General features: G+C 39.0%; 1 protein-coding gene across 1 annotated transcript in view; it reads left to right on the forward strand.

The window, feature by feature from the left end:
- Nucleotides 1-18,959: 18,959 nt before the first annotated feature.
- CRYBG3 (crystallin beta-gamma domain containing 3) overlaps nucleotides 18,960-24,607 on the forward strand; it is a 103,612-nt gene continuing 97,964 nt past the window's right edge. Inside the window, exon 1 of the mRNA XM_072721223.1 lies at nucleotides 18,960-19,236. Coding sequence (XP_072577324.1) covers nucleotides 19,088-19,236 — 149 coding nt within the window. The 5' untranslated portion in view covers nucleotides 18,960-19,087. The remainder of the gene's footprint in view (nucleotides 19,237-24,607) is intronic.

A 24,607-nucleotide genomic window follows, 5' to 3' on the forward strand; every position in this document is an offset into this window, starting at 1 on the left:
ACAGGCTCTTTTAAACCAGCTCCTGATTTCGTTGATCTGTTCTATTGGATTTTTTTAGTTTGTATATTATTGGTTCCTGTGCTAATCTCTATTACTTCCTTCCTTTTGCTCATTTTAGGTTTTATTTGTTCTTTTCCTAGCTCCTTTAGATATTACGTTAGGTTTGACATTTTTCTTGCTTCTTCAGATAGGCCTGTATTGCTATAAATTTTCCTCAAAACTGCTTTTGTGCAGTGCCTGGGTGGCTCAGTGAGTTAAGCATTTCACTCTTGATTTTAGTTCATGTCATGATCTTAGAGTAGTAAGATCAAGCCCTGAGTCAGGCTCCATGCTGGTTGTGGAGCCTTTTTAGTATTCTCTCCCTCTCTTCCTCTATCTAGCCCCTTCTGTACCAGCTCTCTCTCTCTTAAAAAAAAGAACGAACAACGAATGAATAAATGAACTGCTTTTACTGCATCTCAGAGGTTTGAACCATTGTGTTTTCATTTTCATTTGTTTCCATGTACTCTATATATGTGTGGTCTTTCCAGATTTTTTCTTGGGGTTGACTTCTAGTTTTATAGCATGTGGTCAGAAAAGATACATGGTATGACTTTGATCTTGAATTTGTTGAGGCTGGTTTTGTGGAATACTGTGTGATCTATTCAGGAGAATGTTCCATGTGCACTTGAAAAGAATGTGTATTCTATTTTAGGATGGAATATTCTGAAGATATCTGTTAAATTCATCTGTTCTGTGTGTCATTCAAAGCCAGTATTTCCTTGTTGATTTTCTGCTTAGATGATCTGTCCATTGATATAAGTGGAATAATACAGATAAGGGAGGAAGTAAGGATAAGGAGAAAAAAACTTTTACTATTTGCAGATGTCATGATAACTAGAAAACCCAATAGATTCCACCAGAAAACTGTTGGAACTGATAACCAAATTCAGTAAAGTTGCAGGATATAAAATGAGTGTGGATAAATCTGTTGCATTTCTACACACCAATAATGAAATATCAGAAAGAGAAATTAACGAAACAATCCCATTTACAATTGTATCAAAAATAATAAGATACCTAGGAATAAACCTAACCAAAGAGGTGAAAGAGGTGTACTCTGGAAACTTAAAACACTGATGAAAAAATGGAAGATGACACATAGAAGTGGAAAGGTATCTCATGCCCATGGACTGAAAGAACAAATATTGTTAAAATATCTATACTATCCAAAGCAGTCTACACATTTAATGCAATCCCTGTCAAAATACCAACAGCATTTTTCACAAAACTAGAATAAATAATTCTAAAATTTGTATGGAACCAGAAGAGACCCTGAATAGCGAAAGCAGTCTTGAAAAAGAAAAACAAAACTGGAGGCATCACAATTCTGGACTTCAAATTATACTACAAAGTTATAGTCATCAGCATAATATGGTACTGGCACAAAAATAGACACATAGATCAGTGGAACAGAATAGAAAATCCCGATATAAACCCATAACTATATGGTCAATTAATCTTCAAAAAAGAATATATAATGGGAAAAAGGCAGTCTCTTCAACAAATGGTAGGGAAACTGGACAGCATAAAGCAAAAGAAAGAAAAATGGACCACTTTCCTATACCATACACAAAAGCACATTCAAAATGGATTAAAAACCTAAAAGTGAGACCTGAAATTAAATTAAATCCTGGAACACAAGCAGTAAGTTCTTTGACATAAGCTGTAGCAACTTCTTTCTAGATATGTCTCCAGATGCAAGGGAAACAAAAGCAAAAATAAACTATTGGGACTATATCAAAATACAAAGCTTCTGCACAGTGAAGGAAACCATCAACAAAACTAAAAAGGCAACCTATGGAATGGGAGAAAATACTTGCAAATAATATGCCCAATAATGCATTAGACACATGAGAAATGCTCATCATCACTTACCATCAGGGGAGTGCAAATAAAATTACAATGACATATCACCTCACACCTTTCAGAAAAGCTAAAATCAACACAAGGAACAATTAGTGTTGGCAAGAATGTGGAGAAAAAGGAGCCCTTTTACACTGTTAATGGGAATGCAAACTGGTACAGCCATGGTGGAAAACAGTATGGAGTTTCCTCAAAAAGTTAAAAATAGAGCTACCCTATAATCAGCAGTTGCACTACTGAGTACCAAAGAATACAAGAACACTAATTCAAAAGAGAACATGCACCCCTATGTTTATAACATCATTGTTTATAATAGCCAAGATATGGAAGCAGCCCAAGTGTCCCATCAGTAAAGATGTGGTGTATGTGTGTATATATATATGTGTGTATATATATATATACATACACATATATATGTGTATATATATATAATGAAATACTATTCAGCCATAAATGAATGAAATCTTGTCATTTACAGCAATACAGATGGAGCCAGAGAGTATTATGCTAAGTGAAATAAGTCAGTCAGAGAAAGACATAGCATACAGTTTCACCCATATGTGGAATTTAAGAAACAAAACAAATGAGCAAAGGGAAATAGAGAGCAATGAAAAAACAGACTCTTAATTATAGAAAACAAACTGGTGGTTACTAGAGGGGAAGAGTATAGAGGGTAGGGTTAAATAGGTGATGGGGATTAAGGAGTCACTTATGATGAGCACTGGGTGATATATGGAACTGTTGAATCACTGTATTGTACACCTGAAACTAATACAACACTGTCAACTATAGTGGAATGTAAATAAAAACTTAAGGGGTGCCTTGGTGTTTCAGTCAGTTAAGCATCTGCCTTCAGCTCAGGTCATGATCTCAAGGTCCTGGGATCAAGCCCTGAGTCAGGCTCCCTATTCAGAGGGGAGTCTACTTCTCCCTCTCCCTCTGCTCCCCCCTACCCTGTCTCATGCTTGCTCTCAAATAAAATTTTAAATTAATAAACAAAAAAGAAAAACATATCAAAAGGACAGAGGAAAGATGCTAAGAATGTGAAGGTAGATTAATAGATATCATCCAATTTGAATAACGGGGAAAGAAGATTGAATTAAAAAAAAAAAATGAAGAGAACCTTATGGACCTATAGAACATCATCAAAAAGTCCACTGTCAAGTAAGTATTATCAGAAGTCAAAAAGTAGGGATCCCTGGGTGGCTCAGCGGTTTAGTGCCTACCTTCAGCCCACAGTGTAATCCTGGAGTCCCAGGATTGAGTCCCACATGGGGCTCGCTGCATGGAGCCTGCTTCTCCCTCTGCCTGTGTCTCTGCCCCTCTCTCTCTCTCTCTGTGTCTCTCTCTCATGAATAAATAAATAAAGTCTTTAAAAAAAAAGTCAAAAAGTAAAAAGCATAAAAAGTATTTTAAGTATTAATAGCCAGAAACTTTCCAAATTTGATGAAGGGCATAGCATACAGATTTCAGAAGCTCAATTTAAAAGCATCGAGAGAAAATGACACATAATTTATAGGGAAATATCATTTCAAATGACTGCTGATTTCTCATCAGAAATCGAGACCATAAGAAAACTACACATCATTTTTAAAACCTTTTTTTTTAAGTATCAGCATGGAATAATAATATTCAGCAAAACAATCTTTTAAGAATAAAGGCGAAATAAAGACATTCTCAGCATTAAGGAAAGCAAAAGTATTTATTGCCACCTAACTTGCTCTAAAAGAATTGCTAAAGGAAGTTCTTTAAACAGAAGGGAAATGATACCAGAAGGAAACTTAACATCCTGTGTTCTTCGAAACATATTTGACAGTAAAAAAAATGTGTTAATGGAGATTTCAATTTATGTAGATGTAATATCCAATACAACTACAAAATAAAGGGTTGGGGATACAGGGTCATATATGATTCTTTCTATGTAATTCTTGAAGTGAAAAATTATTTTTTCTAAGTGGACTGTGAAAAATATGGATGTTACAGCTTTTAAAGATTTTTTAAAGTAATTTCCACATCCGACATGGGGTTCAAGCTCATAACCCTGAAATCAAGAGCCACATACTCTATTGTCTGAGCCAGTCAGGTGCCCCTGGTTATTGTAATATCTAAACAAGGCACAAAAAAAAAACTATACAAAGAAATATAGTAAAAAATAAATGTTAAAATGAAATACTGAAATATGTTTAAATGATACAAAAGAAAGCATAGAAGAAGCAGAGTAACAACAAATAGGGAGAACAAATAGAAAACATAATAGAATGTAGGCCTAACCTAAATCCAAACATATCAATAATTCATTAAATATAAATGGTGTAAACATACCAATTAAAGGTATGGAATGGATAAAAGCATTATGGAACTATAGGTTCTCTATAATTAATTCACTGCAAATATAGTGATTATAGATAAGTAAAAAGATGAGAAAAGATTTACTATAAAAATGCTACTCAAAAGAAAGCTGGAGTAGCAATATTAACATCAGACCAACTTGATTTCCAGAGCAAAGAAAATTACCAGGAATAAAGATGGACATTTTGTAATAATAAAAGGGTCAAATCACCAAGAAGACAATTTTAAATGTGCAGTCACTTAAAAACCTCTTCAGAATACATAAAGAAAAACTGACAGAACTGAAGGAAATACATCCATGATTATAGTTGGGTAAATACTTTTCTCTTAATAATGGATAGACCCTGGTAGACAGATAATCAGCAAGGATATAAAAGAACTGAAAATACCATCAACCTGCTAGATCTAAATGACATTCATAGAACAGTCAATCCAGCAACATCAGAATAGAACTTTTTTTTAGGTGTGTATAGAATATTTACCAAGACCATACTCTAAGTCACAAAACAAACATTAATAGATTTAAAACACTTCAAACCATTCAAAATATGTTCTCTAACCATGGAAGAATTAAATTAGAAACCAATAACACGTTAAAAAATCACCACTTAGAAATTAACATACTTATAAATAATCCATAAGTCAAAAAGGATGATTAAGGGGAATTTAGGAAATATTTATAACTAAACAAAAATTAAAATGCACTATATCAATATTTGGGGGATCAGCTGACAGCATTGTATATGGGAAATATATAGCATTAAATTAGAAAAAAAATGAAAGATATCAAATTAATAATCTATGTTTCTGTGTTAAATAGAAAAAGAGCAAACCTAAAATAAAGCAGATTGAAAGAAGTATTAAAGATTAGAATAGAAACCAATGATACTGAATATTGATACACAATAGAGAAAAATCAATAAAACCAAAAGCTGGTTCTTTTAAAACAAAACAAAAAAACTTCCATAGCTTTGAAATGGATTCTAGGCTTTGAGTGGACCTTGCTTTGCTTTACATATTCTCTTATCTCCTGATCCTAATTGAATTATTAGGTAATTCTTGCTACTAGACTTAGAAGACACTCTATATTGTAAAACTAACTTTTTGTGGCAACCAGTCAGTATTTGGGAGATTGGGGTTAGGGCCTTGACCAGCCCTGGTAAAATGAACTATTTAGAAGTTAGACCTAAGAAACTGAAAACAAGTAGTACACCATAGTATTGTATTCTTATTCTCCTACTGTTTTGACAACATAGCTCTGTGTAACACAAATGTATGTGTATATGTTTGAGTCAAGACAGATTTAGGATGCTGAAAAAATAGATGATTTTTTACAAAATAAATTTAACAGATTTTTGTTTGTATTTCTACTTAGAAATTATAATTTAATACAAGTGATATCCTAATATAGAACACTCATTGTCTGAGAATACCAAGATAATATATTTAAAACTGTTAGTGAGGGGGATCCCTGGGTGGCGCAGTGGTTTGGCGCTTGCCTTTGGCCCAGGGCGCGATCCTGGAGACCTGGGATCGAATCCCACATCAGGCTCCCGGTGCATGGAGCCTGCTTCTCCCTCTGCCTATGTCTCTGCCTCTCTCTCTCTCTCTGTCTCTCTGTGACTATCATAAATAAATAAAAATTTAAAAAAAAAAAAAAAAAACTGTTAGTGAGGGATCCCTGGGTGGCGCAGTGGTTTGGCGCCTGCCTTTGGCCCAGGGCACGATCCTGGAGATCCGGGATCGAGTCCCACGTCAGGCTCCCGGTGCATGGAGCCTGCTTCTCCCTCTGCCTGTGTCTCTGCCTCTCTCTCACTGTATTCCTATCATAAGTAAATAAAAAATTAAAAAAAAAATCTTTAAAAAAAAAAAACTGTTAGTGAGGTTTACATAATCTTTTTAATTTTGTGCTTTTTATTTCACATATGCACATTTTGAAAACCTGGAATAGCTGTATTTCAATAGTACAGATAATTTCTTCATTTCTTGCTGTTAAGGCAAAATGCATGTTGTATTTGATTATAAAATTTACAGTAAAGTATATAAACAAAAGTGGGAAAATTGAGTAATCACAGTATTAAGCTATATAAACATGCCAAAATCAGAACTTATCCATTATAATCAACATTCCATTCAATTTGCAGATGAATGTAGTAAGACTGTCCTCTATGTACCAACTTGCATTAGTGCATTATCAGCAAGTAAAAATAGGTTCATTGATAGCATAGTAAAGTAAGACAAATGACCCTGAATGCAAATTATCCATTATGCCAAAAATCAATAATCAAATTCATAATAATTAAAATAAGAGATCTAATTTCTTCTTTCATGTCTCTCGCAGTATATCAGCAAATTCTGTTTTGAAAAAAAAAATATATATATATATATATCCAGAATCTGACTTCACATCCCTTCCATTAGTAATTGCCCTGGTCCAAGCTACCATAACTCCTGTCTGGACCTCTAAACTCCCTTCCTAGTTAGTTCCTCTGCTTCCCTTCTACCCCAACAACAATGTTCTCCCTACATAGCAACTAGTGCCATTTTTTTTTTGCCATTTTTGTTTTTAAAGAATAAAATCTATCACTCTATCCTTAACCTTTCAATAGCTTCCATCAGATAAAATCCAAAATACTACCAGAGCCTACTGGAGTTCGTACCTAATATGTTCTAGCTATATCTTTAACCTCCTTCCTAATACCTAGTTGCTCTCACTTATTGCACTCCAGCTTACTATTTCTCAAATGAGCCAAATTCTTCATCATCTAAGGACCATTATATTCTTTCTATCTGGAATGGCTTTCCTTGGATCCTTGCATGCCTCACTCCCTGAGAGATGTCATCTCTATTATATTCAAACCAGTGAATCCATCCCTCTCCCCTATTCTATTCTGCTGTATTTTTTCTTATTCCATTTTATCACGACTTGGTATTATTACATATACTTATATATATTCATTGTTGGTCTTTCACACTAGAATATAAACCTCATGAGTACAGACATTTGTTCAAACACTGCATTCCAAGTGCCTAAGGACACTGCATGGTACCTATTAAGCCCATATTTATTGAATTAATAGGTAAGCCAATATTACGTGTTAATTTTTGCCATGGTTCACATATTTCGGGAGCATGATAAGGAAATAAAATTGGAATGTTAGTGAAGGTTAATACTGTGTTAATTTAAGCAAAATATACTATTCAGTGCTTAACTATTTTTATATGTTCATTTCTATTCCTGAAGATATTCTTCAGCTTCCAACCATGAGAAGCAAGCTAGTGATCTTCTACATATGATCTTTTTCATTGTCTTAAGAATAGGTTGGGACTGAATTATGCTTCTGGTAGAGTGGAATAAGTTTCTGATAGACAAACCTTCCTACAGATAACTAAAAATGCTGGGCAGCGACAAAAAAAATCCACAAATCTGAAGGTTCTTGAGAATGAACAGGAGTAGGTGTATTTTGGAGAGGAGTTGGAACTTAGAAGGTGGCACTGCATGGGGTGAGTTTTCCATTACCCCATGGGTGATGGGATAAAAAGAAAAAATCCCTAAGGGTTTTTGTTTTTGTTTGTTTTTGTTTTTGTTTTTGTTTTGTAAGTCAGCTCTATGCCTAACGTGGAGCTTGAACTCAAAACCCTGGGATCAAGAGTTACATGTTCTACCAACTGAAAGAGCCAAGTGCCTCCCTATTTTGAGACTTTTAGTATGAGAACAGGCTGCAGTCCATAACTAAAACCCTGGGCTGCTAAGCTTCTGATGGAATGCCAGCCATATTTTTGCCCTAAAGAAAAGAGGACAGAGCTTGGGACAACCAAAGCCACTGCAAAGTGAAGGGAAGAACATTCAGTAAAGGATATATCCAGACAATTGGAGGCTAAAATTCTAGGTATAAATGTTCCCAAGTGTCTGTCTGAGTCCCAAACCAGGAACAAGCAAGGCAGATTCAAAGCAGATTATAACTAGACTAAAATGATGAACTGAGATTTGGTCTGCTGTCTACAATCAGCAAGGCCAAGTTTGCAGTGTGAGTTTTAACAACTTAATGTCTCTATAAAGTAAAAATGGAATTACATAATAAAATCTACAGTCTCTACAGCACAGCATTCAAAATATCTAAGAGACAATCCAAATTTACTTGATATGTGAAGAACCAGAAAACTACGACCCGTTTTCAAAGGAAAAGATAATAGAGGTCAACACTGAGATGACGCAAATGAAATGAACAGATAAGGACTCTAAGGCAGTTGTAGTAAATTATTTCAATGAGATAAAGGGGAAAATGCTTATAAATAGAAATTTTCCGCAGAAAAATAGAAAATATAAAAGAAAACTAAATGAAATTCTAGAACTGAAAAATATTCAGATAAAATCTGAAAAATTTTAAAAATCACTGCATAGACTAACCATAGAATGAAAATGACAGAGGAAATAATCAGCAAACTTGAAGATCTAGATCAATAGAAATTTTCCCATATGGAGAAGAGAAAAAGAAAAATATGGGAAAAAAACAAACAGAGCCTCAGGATCCTGTAGAATAATATCAAAAGTATTTTTTGCATATATGTAGTTGGGAGTCCCACAGGGAAAGGAAAGAGAATGGAGCAGGATAAATTTTTGAGGAAATAATGGCTGAGATTTTCTGAAACTGAACGAAAGACGTAATTTATAGATTCAAAAAGCTCAGCAAATCCCCAACAGAGTTAATACAGAACAAACCCCCTAGGTACATGATAGCAAGTTGTTGAAAACCAGAGAAAATTCCAGAAATATCCAGGGTTGGATAGAGAGAATCAACCTTGTATACTGAGTAATACAAACTACTGTGGATTTCTTATCAGAAATGATCTATGCCAGAGACTGTAGTAAGTGTTGAAAGAAAAAAAAATCCAGAATGATAAGATAGAACACTAAGAAAAAATTTTACCAGCAGCTCTGCACTACCATAAGAAAGTTCTTCAGGCTGAAGGGAAATGGTACTAAAGGAAAACTAATTTTCAGGAAACAATAAAAATCAATGAGATGGCAAATATTTGGGTCAATAAGAAAGGTTTTTTTTTTTTTTGCCTTAATGTCCTTAAAATACATGTAAATGTCTAAAGCAAAAGGTGTAGCATATTCTTCTGGGGTTTATAATATATGTATATGTCATACAAATGACATGGCAACTGCAGTATAACTAATAGGGTGGATCATGAAGGATCTAAACAGTTGTAAAACTGCATTATACATGAAGTGATAGAATATTCTAGTAGACAGTGTAAATTAAGAATGTATATTATAATCCCTATAGCAACTATTTTAAAAATATAAAGAGGTATATTAAAATGCCAGTAAATAAAAATGGAATTCATCAACTGATCTAAGTAAACATCATCCGTAATAGGACAAATGAAAATCATGTACCACCAGCCACAAGAAGAACATAACATTACTTTTGTGGTATTTTTGCCAAAAATCATAGCTTGAACTTAACCATAAGGAAACACCAGATATACCAGATGGAGAAATGTCTCCATTATCCACAACCAACAAACCAAACAAACAAAAAATTTTCCCTTAACATTCAAAAGTGTCACATCCTTGAAAATCAAGAAGAGATGAGGAACCTTTCTCGAATGAAGGAAACTACAAAGACATGACAAATAAATGTGATATGTGATCCTGGATTGGATCACTTTGCTATGAAAGACATTAATAAGAAAACTGGCAAAACACAAACGGGGTCTGAGGATAAGATGGTAGCACTTATTAACACTAACTTCTTGATTTTGAGGGTTATAGTTTGGTTATTTAGGATTTTAGGACAACGGTCATGTTTATTAAGAAACATATCAAACTAGGGGTGATAGGACGTCATTTTGACAACATACTTTCAAATGGTTCATTAAATGAAAGGTTCTTTGTACTCTTGTAATTTTTCAATAAGTATGAAATAATTTCAAATAAAAATTATCTGTAGATAAAAATAATTTTATATGAAATAGCAGTATAAAGCAAATGGCATTCTCCATGAGAATAACCAGAACAGAATACAGTAGATAAATAATTTATTTTCAAAAAAGAAAGTCTGGAATTGCTTCACTCATATAAAAATTGACTAGCTGAATATGTTGATAATTGCAAACCTTAGGGGAATGTGGATATATTTATTATAGGAGTTACAGAATTCTTCAAATTTATAGATATAATATTAGAAAATACAGTACTGCTACCAGTTTTTAGAGGAGGAAAAGCATTTTAACCACTAATCGTAAAGTTGGACCAGGTAACTTTCTGGATTTCACGATAGTTAATAACAGACTTGACAACTTTTAGAGTGAATCCAAGGTAATAGCTATGAGAAAGACAATTTTTATAAGAATGTCAGACAAGTCAAACTAATTTTTGCATACACTTGATTTTCGTCCTAAATTAGGTATTTGGTTAGTAGTAAGACTTCTCCTGCCTGAATTACTGGTCTGACCTGCCTTGGGCAAAAATTGGCAGCTGTAAACTCCAATTATATAGGTCATGCTAGAAACAGTGTACCAGTTTCTCTACCTGCATATTTCTCATACCTTATGTTTGACTCTAAAGAATGCAGCAGAGTTCACTTAAAGGTAGTTTCATATAGTTTCATATTAGCATACCAAAGCCCTTGAATATTCTTATGTTACACATAGTATTTGATGATTCATAATGTAGTAGCACCCATTTACTGCAATATTTTCTCACTAAATCACACAATATATATGTTAATGATACATCTATCGCTGGCCCAGTATTCTGTGCACTCCTATTGGGCTTTGATGTTGCTTTTTATCTAATATAGACTTCATCTAATTATAAATTTGATTGATTACAAATTTCTCTAATTTTATCTAATATAGATTTCTAATATGAATATGTGTCAGTAGGTGTTTTAACTGGTTGTCCTTGCAGGACTTTGTGATCTGTACTTCTGGAGCTGTGACTGGTGAACTCTGTCCTGGACCCCAAGTACAGCCTGCCCAAGTGACACCGTTAGGCGCTGTCTTCTCCCTTTGCCCACGTACATGTTTTCCTTATCACGCTGTCGTACACTCTGTAAACTTTTGGTTAGTTCTGTTTCCTTCTCTGAGACGAAGCTTCTTGATGGTAGGTTATAGTGTCATAATCCAGTCACCAAACACAGGACCTGGAAGTATTCAGTAAGAGATAATTGAGTGGGAAGAAGACCATAAAATGACTTTTTGTAAATGAGATATTATTTTTCTTTCTTTTATTTTTTTAGTATGTATCTCTCCCACCAAATCTAATAAAGTTTGAAGCAGAGTAATGAGTAATGGGTATCAGATTAATGATCTTTAGATTCTATTTACAAATTTCAGAATTTTCCAATTTCCTGCTTTTTGTTTTGTTTTTCCAAAATGTAGGCTGGTTAATAGATTTTTTAGTAAATATGTAAATTTTTTAAAGTTTTCTCATTACCTTCCTAGACAACTAAGGAGGAGTTTTGCCAACAAATAGGTACTTGTTAAATTTTATTTAAAGATTTTTTTTTTCTAAGCTAGATTGTGTTTTATTTAAGCTATCCAGACTGGGGCACCTGGGTTTGGCTTGGGTCATGACCCAGGGGTCCTGGGATCAAGTCCCACATCAGGCTCCCTGTGAGGAGCCTTCTTCTCCCTCTGCCTGTGTCTCTGCCTCTCTCTCTCTCTCTCTGTGTCCCTCATGAAAATAAATAAAATCTTAAAAAAAAAAAAAAAAACTATCCAGACCAAGTATACCTACAAAATGTACGTAAGTGGTAGGAAGACCTGGAATGAAAATTGCAGAATTTAAAATGAGTAAGTTAATTTCTGTTCCCCTCAGGCTGCATGTGGTTGATAGTTTTATAGAGACCAATTCTACACTGTGGTGTGGTTAGCTACTTCATTTGATGATATACATGATTGATCATTTGAAGTGGAGTTCCTGTTGAACCAGGTGGAAATGGAATCATTTTTTTGAGTTACTTAAATTAATACCAGCTGTGAGGTTCAAAAAAACCATTTGTACATTTAATTGTCTTCCTAGACTTGATAATTCAAAGTATGTGAATTTACTTACCTGTATGAGAGGTAAATCAAATGACTTATAAGGAAACAGACTACATAGAAGTGCTTAAGAAGTGCTTATTTGAGAAGCTGAAAGAAAAATAAAGTAGAAGATAGACTATAGACATGTTAATATTTAAGAATGATTAATAATATGAGATCAATTATGAGAATTATTTTTTTACTTCAATATTTGAGTCAAAATATTCCATTGTAACATCTTGACTTCTGTTTTACCTTTGTTGAAGGTCACTCCTTTTTCTCTTTACCGGTAAAAAGTTAGCTGGAAGAGATGAGAAAGGAAACCAGTTGCAAAGATGGACTGATGGAAATATTTGGTGTAGGATGCTTTTGTCCATTATTTGCAAAGCCACTTAAATTATAGTTTGATGAATTTATACAAATCTTTCAAAATGGAGATATTGAGAAATTATATCCACTACAGTAACACTTGCTTTTATAAACTCCATACAGATTTTTTGTTACTACATTGAGCAGTATAGCAGTATTTTTAAATGAAATTTTTGAAAGATTGTCAATGATATTATTTCATAATAGATCATGTAAGATTTCCATAAATAAGTATGTCAAATTTATATTCAGTGCTACGTTCAATACTTCATCACCTCAGATTATAAATGAAGCAATAGACTTCTATTCTATACAAAGAAAACTCATGTAAATGAAATAATCTCAATTATGAGTGAGGTAAAGTCAGAATGTGAAAAATGGTTCATCTTATATGACAGCATGTATCATTTCCAGCTGCTTTCTCTCTCTAATCAAAACACTTGCTCACAATGACAGCTGCCTCTATACCTTGTTTTTTAAACCATTTGCAACAAATTAAAATGGGACCAACGCGTCCATAGTAAGAGAACTCAGGATTCTGGGACATGTATGTTCCTAATAAGAAGAAAGCCAATTCATAAGCCAATCACCCGTTTTACTTTTAGGCTTTGTTTCATGAAGCCCTAATAAAATTTGCGATCAACACTAATATAGTGCAGTTCAGAAATTTATAAATAATTTTTACAGAATAGCTCCATTTAAAATTGTATATCAGATATGCACAATATAGAACCTAGCTTATGTGTTCAGAAGAAATATTTTAGGGAAAGCAATATAGGAATTCTCTCATACCATAGTAAATTCTTATTCTGAGCCATTATGTGTGTCATGTTTATAAAGCTGCATTAATAAAAGTTAATATTCTACATATGACTTTATATTTTAGATAGCATTTGACCCCAAAGACACATTGAAATGAATTGGTATAAGTAACTTTTTTGGAATACATCTCATAATCTGTTTGCCAAAGAAATCCTTCTTCTATTCATATACTTTTTAGAATATAATGATTTAGTATTACCAACTTTTGCACTGTTTGAGAAATAAATATTGAATTGTTAATGTATTTTTATAATTGTTAATGTATTTTCTCTTTGCAATTATCAAATTAGGAGAAGAAAAGAGTAAATGTAATTTAGGTCAGACTAACACATCTTAATTTAAACATTGAAAGATGTGTGTTTGAAAGATCTCAATCTCCACATGTTCTAGAAATAAAAGCCAGGCAATACAATAAAACTTCATGCATCCCATAGAAGTCTGAATAACCAATTACTTAAAAATTTTACCATCTGCTCTCATTGAAGCAATAAGACTGAGGCATTTTCCCATGTTACAAACCATGATAATCAGAATATAACAGAATAAAAAATTCTAACATTTTCCCCCCTTTCTTATTTGCTGTTGTGGTTCTTAATGAAAACTTGAGCTATGCAAACAAAGGAAAGGGGAGGATATTCCCCCGCCCCGTCTCCTAATTGAGCGTTTACATCCAGTAATAGCTTTTTGCTGCCCTGGGCAGCATGACATTGCCTCATTTGGCTGTGCACAGCTATTATTCTAGGAGGCAGCTCTTGAAGTGCCCCAACCCATCTGCTTGCTTTTCATGGGCTGGTGCTCTCCTTGATGTTGACAGCTGTCTTAATATTCCTGGGCCACCTGCCACATAGTAAATACTGTGCTCTAAGATATATACAGAGGCTTATCCCTTTGGTGGACTTTTCAGAACAAGAAGCTTAGCATTTCTAAACACTTGCATCCTTGTTTAAATGGTTCAGAAATCAGCACTTTTAGTCTATTCTCATGCCTTTGAGGAGTTTGTTGCTTATGCTTTGGGAACCACACTGTAATGAACTTCAGGTTTTCTCATGTATCGAATAAGCTATTGAATTGCGGTCTGTTTGTGGAAGTCACAGTGGTCACAGGAGGTGGAGAGAAGAGAGTATACTGGCAGTTATTTCCTCTATGAACCTTCCTGGAACCTTCTAGGGGTGTCCATCCTATATGCATGCTCCAAGAAAGATATCCCTATTACACCCCTTTGCTCATCTGTTTCCCCTATCAAACTTGCCCCTTATGGGAAAGTATCTTACTCATCCCTGTGTCTCTAAGAATGAGCATGCATCTGACACATTAGCTGGCACTCAGGGACAGATCCAGGTTTGGAGGTATCTCAAGGTTTTTACAACTTCAGGGTCCTTTTTAAAGAAAAAATGATTTAAAAATAAGAAAAATTAAATCAATGAGTGAAAAAAAATCATGCAAATTACCAATTTTAAAAAGTTGAGGGTGTTCAGTGTGGTTCAGTTGATTAGACGTCTGCCTTTGCCTAAGGTCATGATCCCAGGGTCCTGGGACAGAGCCCCACATCAGGCTCCTTGCTCTGTGAAGAGTCTGCTTCTCCGTCTGCCCCTCCCCACAACTCATTCTCTCTCTCTCTCTTTGACAAAAGTAAAATCTTTAAAAGAAACTCAACTAACAATACAGACATCACAAAATCTAGAAAACCAATATATTTTCCATTAACTCCTTAGCATACCTCTACTTTTTCTTTTAATTTTGATAGTATACTCTCTTGTAGCCTTTCATATGACAATGATTTTAAATTTTTTAAAGTAATTTCTGTACTCAGCATGGAGCTCAAACTCCTGATCCCAAGATCAAGAGTCACATGCTTTACCGACCAAGCCAGCCAAGCACCCTAATGATGATTTTCTAATATCATTTTCTATACGTTTGGTTGAGGATATTGTTGATGGAAGGGCCGTGTAAACATGCAACACTCCCACCCATATACTCACTGTAGTGCTGCTACAGGTTTGTGCCCTACAAAAAATTCTGATGAATTCTATGTTACATGATTTTCATATAAAAAATTTGATGCATTTACAGTTATAAAAATTGTATACATTGCACTATTTTTTAAAGATTTTATTTATTCAAGAGAGCACGAGCGAGCAGGAGCAGGTTGGGGTGTGGGGGAGGGCAGGAGGAGAGGAAGAAACAGACTCCTGGGCTGAACAGGGATCCCTGTGACCGCAGGATCAACCTACTGAGCCACCCAAGAACCCCTGTACTGCATTATTGAATGTATTACTGCTATGAGAAAAATTACATCAATTAGAAGGGATTCTTCCTCTTGTGTTTTGTCTTTGGATGCCTGGAATAATTTTCCACAGTCCCCTTTTGCTATTGTACATTTTAAATCTTGTTTCTCTTCTGCTATCCGCATATTTTCAGTGTCAGGGGTCTTGGGATCTGTTTATATCTTAATAGGACCTCTGGTCTTGCATCTTTGATATAATGCTTAATGAGCTGCACAATAGACAAACTGGAATTTAAGCAATAACTAAATTTTGAAGATACGACCATATAAATATACCTCACTAAATCTAAACTAAATATATTTCTTACTCAAATTCCCCAGAAGATGCCAAAATGTCCCCCAATAAATCCAACAACTACTAAGTTGAGAAGTATGATACTGGGGGATGGGGTGGGAATCAAATGGAAAGAAATTGTGATCTTTATCCATTGCACTTAAAACATTTCCTTGTATAAATTTCACAGAAACACATGACCATGTGATCACATTTCCAGGTTCATACTGGAAGAGACTGTGCCCGTGAGGGGCCTTGAGACTTCAGCTTCATCAGCTTCACAGTAGATAGTTTCTACCTTAGGCCTTCGCCAATGTCTGTGGAACAAATGAGTGAGCAAATGAGGACAACTGTGCTACATTGTCATCTCTGACATCCTCACAACTCTAAAACTCATTTTTACAGACTTCTTAATGCAAGGAATACTAATAACTTAGTATTCAGAAGTTACTATGTGTCAGAACATAAGGATGTAGGATATCTAGAAACTGATAAAGACTAGAAAAGTAAATTGATAAAAAAAATTCAGGGGTCATTGTTTTATGGCTTTAAACTAATCTTTCATAGAGTTTGCCTTAATGGAAGCAGGGCATAATTCGTATTTACAATTCATTCAAAGTACTGCTTTGTTCTACCACAGAGTGGAGATTTGAGTATCCTTAGACATTGCTTCCTTCATGAAGTAGTTGTTTTAGAGGGAAAAAAAATCTATCATAGATCTCTATTGGCCCAACTGTTAACTTTGGGACCTTTAATAACATCTGTAATATCTTAGACCTTTACAAGCTGTTCATCAATAGAAGGGATTCTAGCTAGAGGAGCACTACTTGTATTATCCTCAGCAACACTGTAGAAAGTTTTTATTAAAGACTTTACACATGACGATTCTAATGCCTTCTCACTTATCCAGGATAGTGGCTATGGAAGAAACATGGCTATCATAGCATTTTCCTTGAGAGCTGTTTTTCAGAGAAATTCTATTCTTAGAAAGCTATTATTATTAGTTAAAATCATAATTCAGTACTAAATCTTGCTGGATCCCACCCACTTTTATCCCCAGGAAGACTTCCCAAACAATCCACCTGCTGGGTGGGCATTAGGGTATAGGGCCCGCTTTTCACAGTACAACTGGGGACACATCTGGTAGTCACTTAACATTCCTTTGGGGAGATAATTATTCTCTGGGCCTTCTAGCTGGACGGAACAGTTTGCTTCCTAATCTCTTTGTTCTCATGTTCTCTGGGCTTTCTAGTAAGTTGGTATTTAAGGGAGATTCTCCCCTGAAAGAAGGCAAGAATTGGGAACTTTACTTGTCCTATGTATTATTCCAGCTTTTCCCTATTTTCTCAGACTCACAGAAAAGGAGGAAATATTTCTAAATGAGAAAGCACTGATAAGTCTTGAATCCAAGCTGAAGGGAACTGGGCTGATTTCACTTTGGTGAGTTGAATCAAAGCCAGAACAAATTAGGGTGAGTGTCTTGGGTTCTGCAGCAGTTAGTAGGGGCTGGAGTGCTTCTAGGAGGCAGCTATGGGATGGCAGGGAAGCTCAGCTGCCACCAGCTGATGCTGAAAGAACTGGGGCTTAGAGATGTCCATTTTACTCAGAGCAACCTTCTCTTCTCCAGCACCCCAAAGCTGGGGGAGGGATGCCCCCCAAGGTGCCTTCCTCCCCTAGCCAAAACTGCCTTGGACATTTTATTTACTTGTAGACAATTTTTATACAAGAAAATGTCTGAGATCTCTGTAAGTATCTCTGATTTCTACATGGTCTCCTGAGCAATTTCGTTTTAAAACAATCAAACAAACAAACAAACAAAAAAACCACCTGGAGTGGAGGGGCCTCCACAGTGTTTTCTGTGCTAGCCACTAGGGTATATTAAAAAACAAACAAAACCTTTAAAAATCCATAGTACTGTATTAGTGAAATAAGTCAGACACAGAAGAACAAATGCCACACGCTACCACTTATACAATCAGTCTAATATAGCCAAATTCATAGTAGAGTGGAATGAAGGTTCCCTGGGGCTGGGGGAGAGGGAAACAGGGAGCTCCTAGTCAAAGGGGATGAAGTTCCAGTTACGAAAACTGAGTTCTCCCTAGAGTTGTGCTGTGCGGCCTCGTGCCTACGGTTAACGATACTGTATCGTACCCTTAATTTCCCAAGAAGGCAGTAAGTGTTCTCAAATAATAAAGGGGCAGGAGGAAACTTCTGAAGGTTTCCGGCATAGATGGTGATGGTGGTTTCCCAGGTGCACGTTTATCGCCAAACTCGCGAAGATGCAGGCAGGAATCCTGTAGGCTCGCTGTGCCGAGGCGCGGAGGGAGACCCGGGATGCTCCGTGCAGCAGCCTGAGACGCGGCTTTCCAGATTCCAGTTAGTCCGTGTAACTAAGAAGTATGTCTCGACAAATCACTTGTGTTTTGTCAGGGTCGTTTTTGCAACACGGAGTGTGAGAAACGTAAAGCCCCTCTGGGTTAGGACGAGAGGCGAGCGGACAGGCCTACCGCGCCCTGGGGCGCGCCCCTGGCCCCGGGGGGCGGCTGAAAGGCCGCGGGCACTGACGCCCTGGGCCGGCTCCGCTCTCGAGCCTGGGTTGGCAGCGTCACTCACAAGTCCGAGCGCTGTTCTCGCTCCCTGGCTGCAGGGAGAGCGGAAGGCAAGTCAGTAACGAGTAAGGGCGGCGCGCAGGGCCCAGGGGGCTGCGGCCCGAGCTCCTCTGCGCGGGAAACCCCAGGCCCCGCGGCCCTCGTGCGCCTCCCCCGGGGACCCCTCCCGGGGACGGGGACGTCCTCCCGGGACGGGGGGCGGGGCCTGGGGGCGGGGCGGGGCCCGGGCGCGGGGGCGGGGCCGGCGCGCAGGGAAAGGCGCCGCCGCACCCGCGCCGCTCCCGCCGGGGCCGGGCTGAGCCGCGCTGGCGGTCGGCGCCGCGTCCGTCCTGCCGTCGCCGGGCTCCGGGCGCCGCACCGCGCCGCGCCTCGCTTCGCCTCGCCTCGCCCGCTGCCCGCGGAGCGCCCCGGGCCGGCTGCCGCGCCGGGGACATGTCCGGCGGCCGGAGGAGGGGCGGCGCCCCCTGGCACACCTTCTCCCGCTTCTTCGCTCCCCGAAGCCCTTCCCGGGACAAGGCAGAGGACGAGGACGAGAGGCCGGGGACGAGCCCGCCGCCCGCCGCAGGCCGGGGCGCTGCCAGGTGGGAGCCGCGGGGACGTCGGGGGCGCCCGCCGGCCCGGCCGCCCCCGCCCCGCCGCGCGCCGCTTTCTGTTCTCCTTTCTTCCTCGCCGTCCCGCCGTCCCGCCCCCGCTCTCCGGCCAGGTCGGGGTGAAGCGCTGCCCCGCGGCCGGGCGCCCCCCCCCCCCCGGACGTGGTCGGGTCCCGGCTCCGCGCGTCCTGCCGGCGGGAACCGGACCCCGCTCGGGAGCCGACGGAAGGCGCCGCCGCAGCGCCTGTTTGGCCGGCGTCCGGTTTAAATTTACTCAAAATGATTTTTTTTTTTTTTTTGAATTTAAAGAATCGTGACAGTGAGCTCCAAAGCTTGGCCAGCACACAGAAGCCCCGCTAGTTGTGTTTCGCGCCGCCCGCACCGGCTGCCCCGCGCCCCTGTGGGACCCTCTGCCTCGACTTCCCCAGCGGGTCCCGGGCTGCCGGGGAAGCGCGCTCGCCCCACAGCCCGGGCGCCTCCCTCACCGGCTGCGGAAGTGGACGTGCTTTTACACGGTCTTCCCGAGCCTTCTCGCCCGCTCCGGGGGCGAGAGGGGCCGCGGGGAGCGCCGCTCCTTGCTTTAGCTCCTGATGGGGAGAGGCTTGTCCTCGCTGCCCTCCCAGGCTGCCCCGGAGTTGTGCAATCCGGGTTGATGGGAAGGACGCCTCTCTAGAAAATCGTGTTTACCTCAGGTTTGAAAGACTTGGTGGAGGACTTCAGAGGAAGCCGCTGGGAGGCGGAGCCGCGTCGGTGAGCGGGGCTCATTAGCACTCAGGTCTCGAGGTTTGATTCTAGTCGCCGAAGTGTCCCTCAGTTTCCCTGCGTGCGAAACATTCCCTCTCTGACGGCCCGGAAAGAGCACAGCTTTCCCAGAAAGCGCCTGTCGTGGGTCAGCTTTCCAGAGGCTTCAGCTATTGTTGCCCTGTTTCGGGAGAAGGTACAATTCGGCGCTACACACACAGTAGTTAAAAATAGTTTTTGAAGCCTGACCGGGCTCACCCAGAGTGTCGGAGGGGCCGGTGTGGGCGGTCGGCCTGAGGCGCCTGCGGGCGCTAGGGCGCTGCCCATCTAGTGTGAGGTGGAAGCGGCTTTGAGAGGAATCCCAAGTAGACTCAGCAGAAGTCGGAGACTTGGAGTCGCTGCTAGGAGCAGGCCGGCCAATTTCGGGTTCCGAACAGAATTGTGCTGAAAACGCCGCTTGCCTTGCTGCCCTAATTGGGCTTTTAGACCCCGCTCTGATCTCCTCTGTCTCTGGTCCTGGCCAACCACTCTGGCAGCTAGCCCCCTGCCTACCTAGCACCTCTCCCTCGTCACATCTCCAGGTAGGCACCGCCGAGGTTTGTAACTCTGCTTCTGTGAACACTAATCTTGTCCTCAGCTTTTTAGAACTCTCCAGGTGTTAAGGGGGCAGCAGATAATCCTTCCGTGGGTGTTTTACGTTTAATTGAGCTTGAATCTTTCTTTTTTCAAGAACGTAAATTACAAAGCCTTTATTGAAAGTTTAATGAAACAAATGGAAAGTCTTCTTAGTACCCAGTGTCCTAGTAACACAACACCCTGGTGTTAACAAGATTGGAAACAGAATTGCGATATTAGATCTAAGAACTGTGCTCTTATTTCAAAATGAAAGGGTATATTGGCTGTGTAATTTGCAGTTTTAATAGGAGCCCAGTTTGCCTTTTATACTGATGACCCCAACAGCAGACATGCAGTGCTTGGAGTGAGTGGTAGGGATGTTAAGATGACTGAAAAAAAGAACCTTTCTCACGAGAAAGTAGAAGACACTGAAAATAGTAATATTAGTACATTTCATGTATCTAGCACTGAATTTATCAAAATAGTTTTAACAGTATTACAGTTGAGGTTGGACGAATCTTTGTGATCAGTGTCCCCATTTTACTGTAAAAAGTTAAAGAAATTTGCCCAAAGTTACTTTTCAGTTAATGAACAAGTATTTAAGTCCAATGCTATACCTACAACTCTAACACCCTGTAAAAAACATTAAGGGTTAATATCTGCTTTCTGATTTTTCAGTGTACTTGAAATGCATTCTCAGACCTTAAGCTTGTGTTGTACAGTCTCCTTATTTGCACTCCCAGTGTTGCTTATGTGAATTTTACTATAAAACTTACTCATGTACAAATACAAAACTGAACTTAACAGAATTCCTTAAGAACAGAATGAAAAATTAAGCATAACCATATGACCAGTAAAAGGCTCCATGCAGGGAGCCTGATGTGGGGCTTGATCCCGGGACTCCAGGGTCACGCCCTGGGCCAAAGGCAGGCACTGAGCCACCCATGGATCCCCTAAAAGTCAGTTTTTACACATTATCTTAAAAACTCTTTTTTGGCTCTTCACAAAACGAATATAATACCAGTTGGGACAAGCACAAGGTCTTTGGTGGTTGCTGTGACTGGACAACTATGCTCTGCCATGACTCAGGTTTTCCAATATTCCCTTATTTGAGCCATAGGAAAGCCTTTGCTTCTATGGAGTGCTCTAAGTTATTTGGGCTTCATCTGGTGTGAACACCTCATTTATGTATTGAGTTTGCTGCTATCCTATTCTCATTAACCCTTGGCAACTAAAAAAGGTCTGTTAACATCAACACTGTTATATATGCAGATTCAGGTATGGACACTTGAATTGCTCGTTAGTATTCTTCTTGGGTGACTGACCAGGTCTACGAGGTGCTTATATTTATTTTAGACTATGTAGAAAATAAAAAAACCTGAAGTTTTCATAGGAAACTTGAGAACTCCGAGTTCTGTGGATCCCAATTTGAGAATCACTGCTATAATTTTAAGATTTCATTTATTTATTCATGAGAGACACACAGAGAGAGAGGCAGAGACACAAGCAGAGGAAGAAGAAGGGTCCACGTAGGGAACCCAATGTGGGACTCGATCCCAGGACTCCAGGATCACACCCTGGGCCAAAGGCAGATGCTCAACCACTGAGCCACCAAGGCGTCCCTGCTATAATGTTTAACCCAGTTTATGAGCACACAAGTAAAGGACTCATTAGAAGTTGTAGGGGAGAGCAGGAAGCAGGCTTCATGGTCGAGGGAGTTTTACCTGGTTCTTCAGGACATTGGTAGTGTTGTATTAGAGAACTTAGCTAGGAAGACCGAATTAGGGAACAGGTGTTCTACGTTGAGCAGAGGCCTATAGGAGGTTATGATCTGTTGGAAACTATATACATCAGTGGGACAGAGAGAAAGAAAGGTTGGATCTAGGTCACAGAGGTCTCTAAACAGTATTTGGCTCTTAAAGTTCAGACTACTTTTGTGGGAGCCTGTTAGACACTTGCTAGAATATGAAATTTGGAGGATACCTGCCTATTAACGTTCTCCACTTTGAGAAAATGATTGCTTATTTTTGTTTCCTTGCATCACACATGATGGGCCTGTTTAAAAGGAACTCTGTGTGATATTTTAACTCATAGTTAAAATTTATGATGGACTAACTGTACACATTGCTGGGCTAGGTACTTTTTTTAAAATTTTATTTATGATAGTCACAGAGAGAGAGAGAGAGAGAGAGAGAGAGAGAGAGGTAGAGACATAGGCAGAGGGAGAAGCAGGCTCCATGCACCAGGAGCCCGATGTGGGATTCGATCCCGGGTCTCCAGGATCGCGCCCTGGGCCAAAGGCAGGCGCCAAACCGCTGCACCACCCAGGGATCCCTGGGCTAGGTACTTTTACTAGCAGCTTCTCATTTAAACCTCAGTCTTGAAGGTTGGTATGCTTATCACTGTTCTGACAATTGAGGAAACTGAGGTTGGAGAGTTCTTAATGGTGAACACTGTTGGCATCTTGGGTGGAACAATGCTTTGTGGAACTGGACTCTGCTGTCCTTTGTGGGACATTTGGCATCCATGACCCCGCCCATAATTGCCAGTAGCATCCTCCAGTAATTGGGATAATTCAAACACCTCCACCCAGGTGGATGGGAGGTAGGATACCACTCCCATGGAGAATGATTTACCCCAAATCATGAGAGTAGTAAGTTTCAGGGGTGAGATTTAACCTAGGTTTCTCTGACTCTAAAGCTATGGTTCTTTTTTCCATACCATCTTGCTCACCACCCTTCAGAACTTTGCTCATTCAGAACACAGTTGAATATATAAGTCAATTGGAATTGTTCATACTTTATTCCAGAATGGGTGGCAGAAATGTGGCCCATTTCAGATTGACTCTTCTTGGCTGTTTTTTTCAGTGTTATAGAATATTGTTATTGAGAGAAAGAAGGTAAGATGCTCTCTAGCCCAAGGACAGGGGTTGTCTTATTCATCTTGGTGACCCCTTTACCTAGCTCAGGTGAGAAGTGTATCACTGTTGATAGAGCATGAAGGCACTTATTAGTGGTTTTCAACCAGAGGTAGTACCCCCCATATTAGGCATTTAGAGACATGGGGGATCTCAACACAGTGTTTGGCTCTCTCTTTAAAGTTCAGAGAATTTTTGCCTGACACCTGATGTTGAATGGGTCAAGCCAGCATGCTAATGGTTCGCTGTGCAGGCGATATTCTCAGAAAAAATGGCCGTAGCGCCTCTGATGCATGAGAGCTACTGACCTTCAAGTTAAAGAACGAGTGTTGACCACAGCATCAGGTATGTGAGGAAAGGGAGCTTTGTTCTCTGAATTTCTATGGTGATTGTGTTTTCATTGATTTGAAAGCACTATGGAAAATAATTGGTAATTAGTTGAATAGGAGATATCTGTGTGGTCTTGAAGGACCACATCAGTTCATGCCATTCGTAATAAAGATGACTGGGAACGTCCAGAAGTCCTCAGCAGTGTGTATTTTCTGAGAATCTTGAACTCCCAGGTTGACCGAACGCTCAGAAGCTACTTTTGGCAGTAGAGTAGAAATAGAGACTCTTTTAGGGTGTTGAAACCATATATCATCTTTCAAGTGAGATATCTATCTTTGGGGTTTAACAGGGTGTCTGCCAGATGCCTAATTTAGGGACTCTGTTTCTTGGTTGAAGCTCAGTTGTACACTCCAAGTGTTAAAGTCGCAAGTACCTCACATTGTCCTACAATAAATTTATGTCCTCAGAATTTCTAATTATTAAAACAATGATAGCCTTTTTTTTCTGTCTTAGAGGAAAATATGTAAGGGGATATTAACAAATTTTGTAAAGAAGAAAATAATGTTCTCTTCAAGATAAGATATTTCATTTTTTTAACCAGAGTTCTGGTGAAACACACAGCAGCCTAGGTATTGCCAGAAATGCTAATACAACGGCAGTCGTAAGAAAACATAGGCTGGTGTAAATTTAAGCTGAGGAAAATAATCTGGGATATCTTCTGTGAAGTTCAGCATGAAATAAAAGTTTACAATGTCATTT

This window comes from Vulpes vulpes, chromosome 1, assembly GCF_048418805.1.
Source record: "Vulpes vulpes isolate BD-2025 chromosome 1, VulVul3, whole genome shotgun sequence".
NCBI classification, from domain to species: domain Eukaryota; kingdom Metazoa; phylum Chordata; class Mammalia; order Carnivora; family Canidae; genus Vulpes; species Vulpes vulpes.